This window comes from Rhinolophus sinicus, linkage group LG10 (assembly GCF_036562045.2).
Source record: "Rhinolophus sinicus isolate RSC01 linkage group LG10, ASM3656204v1, whole genome shotgun sequence".
Lineage (NCBI taxonomy): Eukaryota > Metazoa > Chordata > Mammalia > Chiroptera > Rhinolophidae > Rhinolophus > Rhinolophus sinicus.
In genome coordinates this window covers 13,865,191-13,880,291 of record NC_133759.1, presented here as the reverse complement: position 1 = coordinate 13,880,291, position 15,101 = coordinate 13,865,191, and the positions used below count along the sequence as shown (strand labels likewise).

Genomic DNA, 15,101 nt, shown 5'->3' with positions numbered 1-15,101 from the left:
CCCCCACAGCTAATCTGTGCTGTGCCCCAAGGTGCCCTCTCCACAGCAGAGCAGCTAGCCGGCCAGAGAGGTCACCCCAGTTTTCTCCTCTGGGTCTGGACTCCACAGCTATGTCCCTCTGTCTCTCCTTCCCTCTGCTCCTTAGCCCTCTCTGCCTTCCCTCACCTCTGGCATTGTCGCCCCCCCCCCCCCCCCCCCGACTGCTTCACACCTTTGCCTACAAGCAGATAAATAGTTGAGAATTGTGGCTTCCCTGAAGGTGAGGTGTCCCAGTGAGTGTTCCTAGAGCCTCTGAATAAGAGCAAAGGAAACAGGTCATCAAGAGGCCACTTATTTGGGACTTGAGCCTACTGGGATTTCACCTCCTGGTGTTTTTTTGTTTGTTTGAGCACATGCCATCTGTATGCCAGGACCCAGGAAGGTGCTGGGGAGGGGAAGGGAGGAGTGGCTGGGAAAAGCCAGCCTGGGAAGATACATGGGTCTGTTGAGTTTATGGATAAGAGGTGCATTGGGGGCTGTGGCAGAGTCCTCGGAGTAACCTCGGGGGACTGCGTGGCAGAACCTGTGACAGGGCTGTCTGGATCAACAGGCTGCTGAAGGCTCAGAGCTACCAACTAGCCTGGCTACAAGGCTGACCTCTGAGGAGAACTCACTGGACCCTCAGGCCCTCAGGAGCAAGGTGTGTGGACTCCAGAGTTTTCCACCCCAGGCCTCCATTACAGCTGCACCTACTAGCTCAGTGATTCTCAGCTTGGCTGCCCAACAGAATCACCTGAGGGCTCTTAAAAATCAGATCCCTCAAGTTCCCCACATCATTTTAAATCCAAATCTCTGAGCGCGGGCCTCAAAGGAGCAACCAGGGCTCTGAACCCCTGCTCTGACCGGCTGTGGAGGAAAAGTCCCCCAAAACTGTACCAGGCCTAACACCCAGCCAGGTATGTCAAAGGAGCTATGGGCAGGGCTCGGGGGAAACGACATGTACGGTTTTACCTGAAAGACCAGTCATACACATTCATCTCTAAAACTTCAGGAAACCCAGAAAAGTACAGAGAAAACCCCAGAGGGGCCCTGGGAGCCTTTCCCAAGGCAAGTGTGAGAGGGGTCCTGGTAAGCGCCCCAACTGGCTAACAGCTCCCTGCTTTTACACTAAGATGGGGAGCAGAGTCGACCCACTTCACACTGGGTCACATTGCCCGCCAGGAATGGAACTGAGCCTTGCCCCCCACTTCCCCAAGTAACAGCCAGCTTGCCCTGTGGAGATGCTGCTGTCTGGATAGGGTGTGTGCAAGCGGCTGGGCAGGGCCAGACGGGTATGCGAGGCAGTGACACCTACCCCTTTGGGGGAACCTAGGGCCGTCCTCAGACTCCAGAGGGCCTGTCAGAGTGGAGGTCCCGCTGGCATAGCGACTGGCCCCGCCTCCTCGGGCTCGAAATTCCCACGGCGCCCTCGGGGTCGTGGCTGGCGGGCCGTGCACGCCCTGCTGACCGTCTCACGGCTCCTCTGCGGCCTGCAGCCAGACGTCGGGGACCCACGCGGGCCCACGGTTGCTCTCCTCAAGGGCGTTTTTCCAAGCAGTGGGATCCAGGACCCGAGTCAGTCCCACTCCCGACCCCACACCCTGTCTGCGCTCTGAGGGGCGCACCCCACTGCAGGACCTGATCTTCACGAGGGGCGACATTCTGCACCTGTCTGGGAGGAACTCAAATGAGACCTGGGAACCAGAGCTGAGGGAGCCTGAGGGCGGCGCCTGGCTTACAGCGCCGGCTCCGCCCACTCCGGGCCACACCGCTGCCTTTGTCAATATTGACCCAGAGCTGGCCGGGCCTTGGAAGATAAGCCGAGAAAGAACAAAGTAACAGCTAAGAGCCCTGGAACATGTCTGGGCGATGGTGGCAGTGGGCCGCAGGGGTGAGGCCCCGGGCCGGAAGAGGCAATAGGAGGGGGTCATGGCCAGGGCGGTGCTCCCCGAGGCAAGCCAGATTCAGTGCCCTTCTGACTCTAGGCCCAGATCCATGGGAGGGTGGCCAAGGGGTGGTGGAGCCGCCTTTTGCTCTAGGAGAGGCAGGAGGAAAAGGCAGGGCAGCCCCTTGTCCTAGCAGCCTGCCTGTGTGCACTAGCCTGGGTCTCGGTTTCCTCTCTTTGTGCCCTGGACATGACCCCATGAGCTGGAGAGTGTCCACACCAGACACAAAGCAGTGGTGCTTATCTTGGCCCCAGGGTCCACTGCCATCTCCCCAGGACCTGGGATCACTGGTCACAGGGTGGGGCTGTCCTAGAGTTCTGCCCACCCAAGGTCTTCAGGGTCCCAGAGACACAGAGAATTCTGACGGGAGGGGTGTTGAGAGGGCCTTGTTCCCCTCACTAAGCTGCTGAGGCTGGATGGTGCCAGGCAGGGTGTCCTGCCCACAGCGGGTGGGAGGCTGCGACCTGCCCTGCCTTCTCAGAGGTGGAAATGTGAACTCAGGAAAAACCTGAGAGAAACATCTGCGAAGTCATTCAGCCAGTGGGTGCTTGAGCGCTGGAACCTGATCTACTGAGAACTCAACTCCAGGGCCGGGCTTCAGGACAGACCCCAGCAAAGGGTCCAAACACACCCCCACCCAATCGAGTACAGGCCACAAGAGCATGTCAACAAATATTTATTCAGCAACTGCTGTGTGCCAGACACCACTCTAGATGCGGAAATACAGCCGTGAGCAAGGCCCTGCTCACAAGGGCTTCACACTGTCACTGGGGTCACAGCCACCAAACAAGATCCTAACCAAGAAGGTCATCAGCTTCTGGAAGCACGAAGAAGATAAGGAAAGTGGACAATGGCTGGGGACCGGGAATGCTTTAGCTAAGGTGGTCAGGAAAGGCTCCTCCAGGGAGGCGCCATTTTGGTTGAGGCCAGAATGTGGAAAAGGTGCCTTGTGAAGAGCTAGGGCACAGGTTCCAGGCGGGGGGAACAGCGAGTGCAGAGGTGCAGAGACTAGAATGAGGTTGGGGTCTTAAGGAACAAAAAGAATCTTGCAGATAGAACATAGTGAGCGATGGGGAGAGTAATATGAGATGCAGCCAGGGGGCAGGCAATTTGGGGTTTTATTTTTATAGAAGCCACTGGAAGGTGAGTGGCATGATCTGATTTATGGTTAAAAGACCCCCCTGCCTACTGTGGGAGAATGAACACAAGGACCAGAGAGACCGAGAGACACCCAGGGAGGCTCATACTGCCAACTGGTGAGAGAGGCTGGCTCCTAGAGCAGGACAGGAGTTGTGAAAGGCTGGCCAGGCTTAGGATCCAAATGAACCAGTTACCGGGATGAATCAGACTGGCCAATGGCTTCCCTGTGGGTGGGAGGGAAGGAGAGGAACCCAGGATGGCTCCCAGTTTGGGGCCTGAGCAACCAGCTGGATGTTCGTGCCATTCCTTGAGGCTCAGAAGACGCTGCTCTAACAGAGTCCTGCGTGGATGTCAAGTGTGGTCAGATGTCCCAGGAGTGATGTGACCAGTTAGATGGGGTTCAGGAGTCGGCGTCTGAAGAGATGCTAGCATTTCCATGGTATTTACAGCCTGGGGACTAGAACTAGGAAAGAAAATAGAAGAGACAGGAGCTAAGTCCCCTGTGTCCTCTGACATTTAAAGGCCCCCAAGGCAACGATGGAGGGCTGGTGAGGCAGGGAGAAAACGGGCTGTGGGCTATTTCAAGAGGAAGGAGTGGTAGCAGGGTCCCTGCTGGGTGAGTGGGAGGGTAAAATACAGACAGAACCAGTGGCCAGCTTTGGCAAGAGAGGGCATTGGTGACTAGAAAAGAGCCATTTCTAGGAACTGTGGGGATAAAGACCAGCTAGAGTGGACAGAGAGAGACCCTGAGATGAGGAAGTGGAGAGAAGTGAGTCCATGGGGTTTCGCGGGGCACAGGGAAACAGGTATGTGCAAGCGGAGCAGAGGACTGAACAGGCATTCTCTCCCATGGGGTAGACACACATAGGGACTGACCTAGGCCTTTCACACACTAACTCTGTCTGATAAACACAGTCACACACTGGCAGTAGGTCCTACTGGGCTCACATGGACCCAGATTTCCTGGAGTTCCCTCTACCCTGTGACAGGGAGCCATGGGGGTGAGGGCTGCACAGGGGTAAAGGGTCTTGGTGCCAATGGCAGGTTTCAGCAGTGCATCCTAGAAGGGGCATCCACACCAGCTGAGCTGTGGCTGAAACTGAGGGCTATGGCCGAAGGTAAGGGGTGGCCATGCCCCTGGAATTTCTGGAAGACTCTATTTCCAGCACCTCCCCCACCCTACAATCAGAAAGGAAAGGTGGGGGCAGCCCGAGGTGTGGGAGAGATGTCTTCTGTGTAAAGGCAGCCTGGCCTCTCCCACGATGGGTATCAGGGCTCCCTGGGGAGGGCTGTGCTGGGCATCGAGCCCCAATTGGGGGTGGGGAGGAGAGCAGAGATGCTGGAGAGAGCCCTGGCCACCTTCCCCACCTCCTGAAGTGACCTGGGTCTCCCAGAACCAGACTGTTCCTCACCCCCGCACCCCGGTTCTTGGTCCTGCTTCCTCCTGAAATTTGCTAGGGTGGCCTGAGCTTCTGGGGTCAGGGATCAAGATCCCATCTGTCCCTCACAGAAGTGAAGTCACGGTCTATTCTGCACCCACACCCGAGCCCAGCCCAGGCCTCCATCCCCTGCTCTCTCTGGGCACCAGACCCCAGGAGGTGAGGCCTGGCCCACCAGCCATGGCCCTGAAGAGACGGTTGGCTCTCAGGGAGCTGGGTCAATATTTGTCGACTGACTAAGGGACTGACTGTTTGAAGGCCCAGCCCGCCAAGCAGTGAGGTGTGTCCTGCAGGGCGGGAGCAGAGATTGAGTTACAGAGGAGGAGGGAGGTGGGCAGAGCCTGGCCCTGTGCCAGGCCCAGCACTGCCCACAGGCAGGGCGAAGGCGCCAGCAGTTTCCAGCAGGTAGGCCTGGCAGGAAGGGGGCATGGGGCACAGTTGGGCGGGAGGGGGCATGGGGCTCCAGGTAATGGTGGGGAGGGCTGTGCTGAATCAGGGGTGTACAGTGTGGGGGCACAGGGCTCAGGTTTGCGCAGGAGCCGGCAGAACTGGGGACGCAGCAAGCAGCCCAACCAGTGAAAACACTGATGGGGGCAAGGGAGGCCGTGGCCCACGGGAAAGAAAGTGGCAGTTTGTACGTGGGTGGGGGTCTCTGCCCCCCACAGAGTGGGTACCCCGGGAGACCAGTGCCTGGCCCTCCTTTCCTCCAGCCCAGCCGGCAGCGCTCCGCCCCCCTTCCTGGAAGCCGGGCAGAGCAATCTCAGGGTCCACCGTTCACAAGTATCTCAGATGGGGAAGCTGAGCACCTGGGGCAGAGAAAGGGGTGCCAGAGCAGGGAGAGAGAATCTGGGTAGGGAGGAGGGCGTGCCGGAAGGGAGGGGCCTGGGGGAAACAAGGGAATGTTTGGAAAAGGGAGGGCGCCCCTGGGTAGGAGGAGAGCCCAGAAGAGAGGAGAGACCAGGGGAGAGCAGGTGCATTGAGGGAGGAAAGGGGTGGGGGCAGGGGGCCCTTGGGGAAAGAAGGGGACTTCAAGTGGAGGAAGCCAGGGAAAGTCCGGAGAGAAGGGGCCCCTGGGGAGGGAGGATGCATGTGAGGAAGAAGAGGGCCCTGTGGGGACAGAGGGCCACACAGGAAAGGAGGGGTCACTGGGGAGAGAAGGATGTGTCAGAAAAGGAACTTGTCCTCTGGGAGAGAAAAGGTGCCTGGAGTAGAGGGGCCCAGCCCCCAGGGAAAAGAAGGGGGCTTCCAGTAGGAGGGAGAGGACACAGGGCAGTGGTCCCCTCTCAGGATAGGTGATGGAAGGGACTTCCCCCTGGAAGAGAGGGGACACCTGAAGGTGGAAGAGCTTGGTGATTTACAGGGGCTCTCTGGGGAGGGAAGGAACCTGCCTGAGAAAGGGACTGCCTGGGGGATAGAGGGGTGCTAGGGGAAAGAGGGCCCCACGCTTCCTCCATCCCCCCAGAACCCAGTTGGAAGATGCCGAACACAGATGACAAGGGGACGAGGGCCTCAGGCCCTGGGAACCTGAGAGTTTGGCCCTCCTGGCTAGAGCTGGGGGTTGATTGGGGCACCTGCCCAGTGAAACCAGCCCAGTCCCAACTTCCCTGTCTGTTGGACTTTCCTGTCCCACGTGGTGGCCTCTGTGTCGAAGCCAGACAGTCTTCCTGTCACTCTGTCACTGTGTCTCGCTGTTGCATGACCTGCAGCTCAGAGCTGGTACCTAAGCTCACTGTCTGCTTGTGCCCTGATCGCTGTCACTGGTCACTGCGTCTGCCTATCACCAATGAATGTCGCTATGCCTCACACTTGGTATCATCACATGTTTTCTGTTGCTCGACACCACCATTACATAGTCACCATGTCTGCCAGTGAGTCGTGTCACCATCACACCAACAGGCATCGACGGCAACAGCAGTTCTGGGTGCAGTTAGAGCTCACTGGGTCTCCCTTCTCCATCCGTTTTCACTCAGTCCAGTCACAGCCACAGGTTTCATTCATTCAACAACTATTTGCTGAGTACCTTCTGGGAGCTGACAGTAAACAAGGAAAGCAGGGCTTGGGGAATCCTCTGCTCTAAGGAGGGTCTGAGACCACACCAACATCATATGTGATCTCCAGAGCATGTTCCGAGAGGCCCAGGCTTTGATAAATGCAGCTGTCACCTGCCTCCTCTGGCAGGACTGCCCCCTCTGCCCACCCTGCTCTGAGCAGCCCCCTCCCCCACCCCCACACACTTCCTTGGCCACTTGGGCCCTCTTTGAGAGGGATGGGTGTTTCCCACAGTGTCCTGTGAGCTCACCAGGGCTTGAGCTTGCCCTCGGGGGCCTGGACAAAGGTGTAAGGAACGAGCCACTTTGTTTCACCTGTCGCGCTATGCTTCTGCTTCTGTAACTCTGTATCTCCTCTCCGGCCTTGTTTCCCCTGGTCATGCAGGGTCAGCAGAGCCAAGGGTGTTCCTCCTGCTGATAAGACACACTGAGGGGGAGTGGGGAGGGGAGAGGAGTTAACACCAGGGCTACTGGGACTGAGAAATTCAGAAAGAAGTGACTTCTGGGTCTTTCGAGGAAAACAGCAACAAGAAGAAAAAGTTGTAGCTGACAGGGTTTAGGTTAGACCTAGAAAGAACTTCCATGTGTGAAGGAATGAGCAAACCTCACACAGAGGTGTCTGAAGGAGCGGTGTTGGGAAGCTGGGGTCATTGAGTCACCTGCGGGCATGCAACAAAAATCGAGGGCCCCGGTCCTCCCCAGATACCCCTCATTCCACACCCCTCTCTCCTGCGTGCACTCAGTACCACAGAGCACAACTCCAGCAAGCTAAGTTGCTGTTTGCAGAGCCGGTATGTCTTAAGAGTTCAGCTCTGTTTCAAGGATTTAAGGGTGCTTATGATTTATGCAGCGTGCTCCCGTTAGCGAAGACTGTCACTTGCTGCAGAGTCTGTCACAGTCTTCGGTGACAGTCTTCCCGTGCAGTCTGTCCTGAGTTTGTGGAACCTTTGTCTGCCTACAGAGCCTGTTTCTGTCGTAAACCTATGTCTATTTTCAATCTTTTGTTTTCTCAGAACCTGGGTCTTTTTAACCAGTCCGTCCCTCTTCCCTTGTGTCTGAGATACGCTGTGATAGCGAAGCTGCCCTGCACGCACAGCCTAACCCTGTCGACAGAGCTTGTCTCTGTCCTCGTCTGGGACCCTGCTGTCTGCCAAAAGACACCGTTCCCATTTGCAAAGCTTGGCCTATCCCTGTCAGCAGAACCTGTTTCCTCTGCATGCGTCTCTAGACGATGTCCTTGTTTGCAGTCTTTTCCGATTTCCGAGCGTGCTTCTGTCTGTAGAACCTGAGCCCTGTTTGTCCAGTCTGTAATGTTTTTCGGGCCTTTGCCTGAATTTCCCTGGATCGAAACGGTGTCAATTGCAGGCCCTGTTCCTATAAAGAGCTTGTCGCTGTCAAGGTCACTGTGTCTATCTGGGAGCACCTGTGACTTTCTGCAGGGCACATCCTTGTTTCCAGAGCCTGTGCCTCCCGCACACTCTTCCTAATTCCATATGGACCTGTTCGCAGAGCCTGTCCCTATGGACCGAGCTTTATCTATTTCCAAGCGCATCCTTTTCTAGAAAGCCTGCTCCTGTTTGCAGAAACCAGGCTCCCTACAAAACCCAGCCCTGTTTCAAGATCTTCCCTGTGTCTGGGGCATCTGTGCTTGATCACAAAGCTGATTTCCCTGCAGCTCCTTTCAGCAAATCCTGCCATCTCTTCTGAAGAGCCGTCACTGTTAACAGAGCCTGTCTGTTTGCAGAGCCTGTGTGGGCTTACAAAACCCCTCCCTATCTGCAGAGTCTGTCTATAGAAGCTCTTTCTGCAGAGCCTGTGTTTTGTTTTCAGAGCCTGGGTTTCTCTGCCCAGCTCATGAATGTTTGCCCAGCCTGCTCCCCTCACTCTCTAGGCAAGCTTGGAGTCTGCTTCCCGAGGCTGTCTTAGCCTAGAGGCTGCTCCTGGCCTCTTTCAAGAGCCTTCCTCTGTCTGGGAAGCACTTCTAAGATGGAAAATGTTCTGCCTGTTTGCAGACCTTGCCTATCCATGTAGATGTGGACTTTGCCCATATCTGCAGAGCCTGTCCCTATGCAGAGTCCCTGTCTTAAGGGTTTATCCTCATTCATATTTGCGAAGTCCTTCTCGGTCTGTGAAGCTCCGCCATACCTGCAGAAGCCGTGACTGTTTGTAGAGATTTTCTTTTTTTTTTGGGGGGGGGGGTTTGTTTGTTTTTTCCCAGTGTTCACAAGCTTTGCTTGTTTGCCCAGCTTGTCTGAATTTCCCTGGATAGAGTCTGTATCTCTTTGCACAGGCCATCCTTATACACACAGATGGTCCCTGACTGCAGAACTCATTTTCATCAGGAGAACCTTGCCTGTTGCCTCCCTTTCTTCTGAGGGAGCTGTCCCTGTTTTCAGAGCCTGTGCTTGCATGCAGGGCCTTTTTCTATCCACATAGCGTCTCACGCTCGGCAGGTGCCCTTTCTCTTTGCATAGCCTGTTCCTAACAGTCTGAGAAACCTATGCCTATTTGCAGCTCTGTCCCTGCGTGCGGAGCCTGTCTATCTACAGGCTTGAGTCTCATTTCAGGAGCCCATCTCTGTTTCCAGAGTCTGTCCCTCCCTAGAGTCTGTTCTTACTAGCAGAGCATCTGCCTGACTGTAACCTATCACTGTCTACATTGACTGCCCTGACTGTGGGTCCTGTGTCTCTCTGCATAGCCTGTTTCTAACGCCCTGTTTGCAGAGGTTGTCCCTATGTTCAAAGCCCATCCCTGTCCACAGAGCTCAGCCCCGCTTCAAGAGCATGACCGAGTTTCTGTTTGCAAAGTCTCTGTGTGCCCATGTCTGCAGGACCTGTCCTGCTTTGCTGGCATTTGGGTGTTTATAGAGCCCTCCTAATGAAAGGCATGTGCTATGATGAAGGTGCTTGCTTGACCAGGAGAGTTCTTGCTGGGAGCCAAAATGACAGGCGGCCAGGGTCTGAGAATTCTGGTTCTTGTTTCCTCCCTCACTTCTTCCTGGCCTAGGATGGACATCACCACGGGCCTCCCAGCCATCGACAGCCGTAGGGACCTCCACATATGGATCATCGAGGTGAGGGGCATGCCCAGATGGCAGAGTTGGTGCCACAGAGAATGTGTGGTCTCTGAGACTAGGCCCTTCCTGCCCCTCAACTCAGAACTCCCTCCCCCGCCCCCAGAGGGTCCTGGATGTGTGTGTGTGGGGGGGGGGTGCGTGTCTCCTGAGTTGTCACTAGGCACCTTTCTCTCCCAGAACCTGAAGATGGTGCCCGTACCCGAGAGGGCTTATGGGAACTTCTTTGAGGAACACTGCTACATTATCCTCCACGTGAGCACTGGGGAGTCTGTCTGAGAGGGTGGCATGGCCCAGCTGGGGAGTCTGATGGTGCAGGATAAGCTCCACCCTGAGAAGAAGCAGATTGGGAGCCCAACCATCCTATCGCACAGGGTCTGCTGCCTTTGAGGCCTCTTGGCCCTTCCCTCTCCATTCTAGATCTCCTCTAGATCTCCTACCCAGTCTCCCCAAGGCCCGTGGCACATCCTCAACCTTCACCTTGGTCTCCACTCATGCCTTGGTCCTCAGCACCCCCTTCTAGTCCGCAGCCCCTCCTCATACACACACATACACAAACACCTGGGCCCTAGGTCCCCCAGAGCCTGAAGACCACGCAGGGGGCAGCCAGAGACCTGCACTATTGGGTTGGAAAGAAGGCGGGTGCCGAGGCCCAGGGCGCTGCCGGCACCTTTGTGCAGCACCTACAGGAGACGCTAGGTGGCGCTACAGTGCAACACCGAGAGGTACAAGGCTACGAGTCCGACTGTTTCCGCAGCTACTTCCATCCCGGAGTCATGTGAGTGAGGGGACAGGGGGCGTGAGGGGACAGATCCGTGCGATGGCTGGGCGGCCTGGGGGACTGTGTCCCTCATCCCTAGTGTGTGGGGTGCTTTGGGATGGCTAACAACCTTATCGAGATACAAATCCCATACCATACAACTCACCCATTTAAAGTATGCAATTCAGTGATTTTTTAGTGTATTCACAGATTTGTGCAACCATCACAATTTTAGAACGTTTTCATCTCCCCAAAAAGAAGCCCCATATCCATTAACAGCACCCCTTATTTCCCCCAACACTCCTGCCCCCAGTCTGTATAGATTTCCCTATTCTGGACATTCCATGGAAATGAAATTATATAACACGTAATATGCATATATGGATGCACCACATTTTATTTATGTATTCATCACGTAATGGACATTTGGGTTTCTGTTTTTTATATGTTATGGATAATGCTGTTATTAACATTTGTGTATCAGTCTTTTGGGGGGGGTTCAAGTTCTATTGAGATACAAATGGCATACATCACGATAAGTTTAAGGTGTACAGCATAATGGTTTGACTTACATTTACTGTGAAATGATGACCGCTATAAGTTCAGTTAATATCCATCATTGTGCACAGGTTTTTGTGTGGACATTTGTTTTTCATTTCTCTTGGATCTATACCCAGGAATGGACACCAGTGTTGTTTTAGTTTGCTTTTATGTTACTGTGCCCAGTGCAAATATGTCTTTTGCTGTGAATTACTTCAAATATGTGTTAAATTAATAGTTGCAATATATTAGATTGAACCATAGGAAATTGCCAATATTCGATCATTTCTGTTTCATACATTGAACCTAATACATGCATATGGTATATACCAGAACACATACTGTGTTTCCCTGAAAATAAGACCTAGCCAGAGCCTCAGCTCTAATGCATCTTTTGGAGCAAAAATTAATATAAGACCCAGTCTCATTTTAATATAAGACCAGGTATAATATAATATAATATAATATAATATAATATAATATAATATAATATAATATAATATAATATAATACTGGGTCTATAATATAATATAATATAATACCGGATCTTCTATTAATTTTTGCTCCAAAAGATGCATTAGAGCTGATGGTCCGCTTAGGTCTTATTTTCAGGGAGTCATGGTATACACATGCACATGTAGCAAACACGCCACCCCATTTGTGTGCACCTATAGATGAACACACGTACACACATGCATGAATATTCATGCCCACCCACACACACATATGCTATGGCCAGAATTCCACACACTCACATCGATACTCCTGATGCACTCATGCCCCCACTTGTATACAGGTACATTGTTATGTGGAGATGCAGGCGTGTGTGTCCATGCATGTGGTCACATCTGCATGCATGTGTAAACAGGCACACTGTGCCCCCGCAGGTATACACACGTATACATGCAGGTGTCCACATAGCTACACATGGATAAACAAGTGTACACTCCTGCCCCCACGTGTGTAGCCATGTGCGTGTACACATGCTCCTATCTACTCACACACGTGTATTAAGCAGGCACATGCATATCCCCACATGTGTGCATGCATGTGCTCACATCTGCACTCGCTCCCGCACATGGCAGTGTATGACCTTACGTGGGACCCCCTTTCCTCCTCAGCTACAGGAAGGGAGGCCTCGCCTCTGCCCTCAAGCACGTGGAGACCAACATGTACAACATCCAGCGACTGCTGCATATCAAAGGGAGGAAACACGTGTCCGCCACCGAGGTGAGCGCTGCAAGGGATGCCACTTGACCTCCAGACTCAGCTCAGACTGCATATACTGAAGTATAGAGAAGTGTGGGGAGTGGGGGCGACCACAGTGTTGGCGAGTGAGGAGAGAGAAGGCAGAGCCAGGCTTCTAGCCCGACCCCCTCCATGGCTCCTCTGACCGTCTGTTTCCTCATCCATCTCATGGGCATATTAAGAACTTGGAAGGAGGTGGGGGTTCAGGCAGACCAGGTGGTATGCCTGGATGGTCCTTACGAGTAGCACAAGGGAAGTAGCATGATTTGGGGTGGGGGGCTGCACAGACATATGCTTTCATACATGCTGTCATGATCACCCATAGGTACACACACTGTCTCCCACTGTTATCCCTGGGGCCACTCTAGCCCACAGAATGCCCTTGTGCAAATTAGAACAGAGTGCGCCTTACTTGCATCTGTCAGGAAATTAATGGAAAATACTGACGTTGGCAGAATAAGACATTTTGCTGCCATCTAACAGGAGTTTGGTGTAATGAACACTTGGGTGTTTGATATCTGTCATGTGAATGAGGCCACCTGAGTTGTACATGTTATTGTCTGAATAGTATGTGGCAGCCTTGGGACTCACAGACCATCCCACACAGGCTCACACACTGTCACCCATAGATTCAGTGACTGTACATCCCCGGTCATGCAGGAACCCCATGCAGCCAGAGGCTTTTGCCTGTTACTCTGGCATAATTATCATAAGCAACCCCTTTTACTCTCCAATGTGTCTGTGTTTAGATGGTAGCCATGTTTATCCATGGACAACACACTGTTCCCCACGCAGGCACACATACACTGTCACCCATGAGATCACACACTTGTTCACATTTGCTGTTCCCCACATATGCACAGGTGTACATGGACACACACATCTACACACATGGATAAACAGACACGTGTGCCCCCGTTGTATACACACGTATGTGCACACCCTGTGAAATGCAGCATTACCTCGTCACATGCCTAGAGATGCACACGGCCGCACCCACAGTGACCCTCCAGCTCTTATATGGTTGCACAGACACGTGCCTGCACATGGTAATAGTGGTGTCACAGCCACACGTACATTCAGTTGCACACAGCTTCATGCGCACAAATGACACGCCGAGCTATGCTCACATAGGTGGGCACAGCTGTAGTACCTCTCCACCTGGGTGCTGGTGGTATGACACCCTGCCTTTCTCCCTGCCCACCTGGCTCTGGCAGGTGGAGCTCTCCTGGAACAGCTTTAATAAGGATGACATCTTCCTGCTGGACCTGGGCAATGTGATGATCCAGTGGAATGGGCCCAAGAGCAGCATTTCCGAGAAGGCACGGGTCAGTTTCTGCCTGGAAAATGAGAAGTCCAGGGCTAGGGGAGAGGGGCGGTCCTCCAGGTGCCCTTCCTCTGGCCACCCCAGGAGGTGGGTCTCGCTCTCCCCTACAACCTGAAAAGCAACTACTAAGTGCAAGCTGAGTCCAGACCCTGCATTGGGGGTACCCCAGATGCTCTCCCCCTGCCTCTGGGAGTTGAGCAGTGACAGGAAGGATCTAGATGGACTACCTGAGGGGTGAGGAGGGCATGCCGGGGAATCCCTGACTGCCAGGTCCACTCCGCAGGGCCTGGCCCTGACCTGCAGCCTCCAGGCCAGGGAGCGCGGTGGCCGTGCACACATCGGTGTAGTGGATGATGAGGGCCAAGCCACTGACCTCATGGAGATCATGGAAGCTGTGCTGGGCTGCAGAGTGGGCAACCTGTATGCCACCATGCCCAACAAGAGTATTAACCAGCTGCAGAAGGCCAATGTCCGCCTGTACCAGTGAGCAGACCTTGGGAGCGGGCAGGGTTGGTGGAATAGCCCGGGCCTGCATGTCCATCATTACTGCAATAACACAGGGTCTCTAGAAAGGCCTCCAGAAAAGGCTCGTGGGTTTCTGGGGCAGGCCATGTGGGACCTTGGGCCCAGCCTGTACTCTTGCATGGCTGCCTTTCAGAGAAACCCCTTATACAGACAGGGCGACTAAGGCCCTGAGAGGGCCAGGCAATTGCCTAAGGCTGCAGTGAAGTCAAGACTTCAGCTCAGGGCCCCAGCTCCAGTGCTGTCTGCCTCTGGGGGATGGGCGTAAAAGAGGCTAGAGTGGAAGGGCTGAGCTGCTCACATCTGGATGCCTGTCTCCCAGTGTCTACGAGAAGGGTGAGGACCTGGTGATCCAGGAGTTGGCAACCCGCCCACTGACCCAAGACCTACTGCGTGAGGAGGTGAGGCAGGCTTGGCCCCAGCTACCCCACAACTCCAGCCAGTCTGGACCACCTACTGACCAGCCCCCCTCTTGCTCCCAGGACTGTTACATCCTAGACCAGGGGGGTTTCAGGATCTACGTGTGGCAGGGACGCATGTCTAGCCTCCAGGAGAAAAGGGCTGCATTTAGCCGGGCTCTGGTGAGGCTGTGGGGCCCCGTCTCAGAGGGACATAGCACTACCCTGGGGCTTGGGCAGGGGTAGGTGGGCAGCCCTGCCCTGGGATCTGAGGGAGGGAACCACCCTACCCTGAAGTCTAAGCTGGGGGACATCCATGTTCTGGGGCCCGGGGCCTGGGAACCCTGTCTGACGGAGGAGGACATGGCCCTGCCCTGGGGTCTGAGCCTGGAGACAAACTGCTCTGTCTGAGGGAGGAGACACAGCTCCGCCCAGGAGTCTGAGGGGGTACACAGGGCCCTTCTCTAGGGTAATGGGGTCATGTGGCCTGCCCTGGGAGCCCTGACAGGGAAGAAGCACCCAAGCAACCATGTGTAAAAGGGGATATCCTCAGGGACCTTGGAGAAGTCGGTAGTGACGGAGCCAGCTCCATGAGGGCTGAGGAGCCTAGCGCACTGGGCAGCCCCTCCTTTTCCAGGAAGG

General features: G+C 54.5%; 1 protein-coding gene across 4 annotated transcripts in view; it reads left to right on the top strand.

Moving 5' to 3' along the window:
* Nucleotides 1-15,101, top strand: part of LOC109445341 (CTD small phosphatase-like protein) — a 142,905-nt gene that overhangs the window by 118,946 nt on the left and 8,858 nt on the right. For 3 of the 4 annotated variants that reach the window (XM_074312609.1, XM_074312607.1, XM_074312606.1), the window contains exons 9-16: nucleotides 9,598-9,664; nucleotides 9,845-9,919; nucleotides 10,237-10,442; nucleotides 12,086-12,194; nucleotides 13,430-13,540; nucleotides 13,823-14,022; nucleotides 14,384-14,462; nucleotides 14,544-14,642. In XM_074312609.1, coding sequence (XP_074168710.1) covers nucleotides 9,598-9,664; nucleotides 9,845-9,919; nucleotides 10,237-10,442; nucleotides 12,086-12,194; nucleotides 13,430-13,540; nucleotides 13,823-14,022; nucleotides 14,384-14,462; nucleotides 14,544-14,642 — 946 coding nt within the window. The remainder of the gene's footprint in view (nucleotides 1-9,597; nucleotides 9,665-9,844; nucleotides 9,920-10,236; nucleotides 10,443-12,085; nucleotides 12,195-13,429; nucleotides 13,541-13,822; nucleotides 14,023-14,383; nucleotides 14,463-14,543; nucleotides 14,643-15,101) is intronic. The other variant, XM_074312608.1, reaches the window with a different exon arrangement.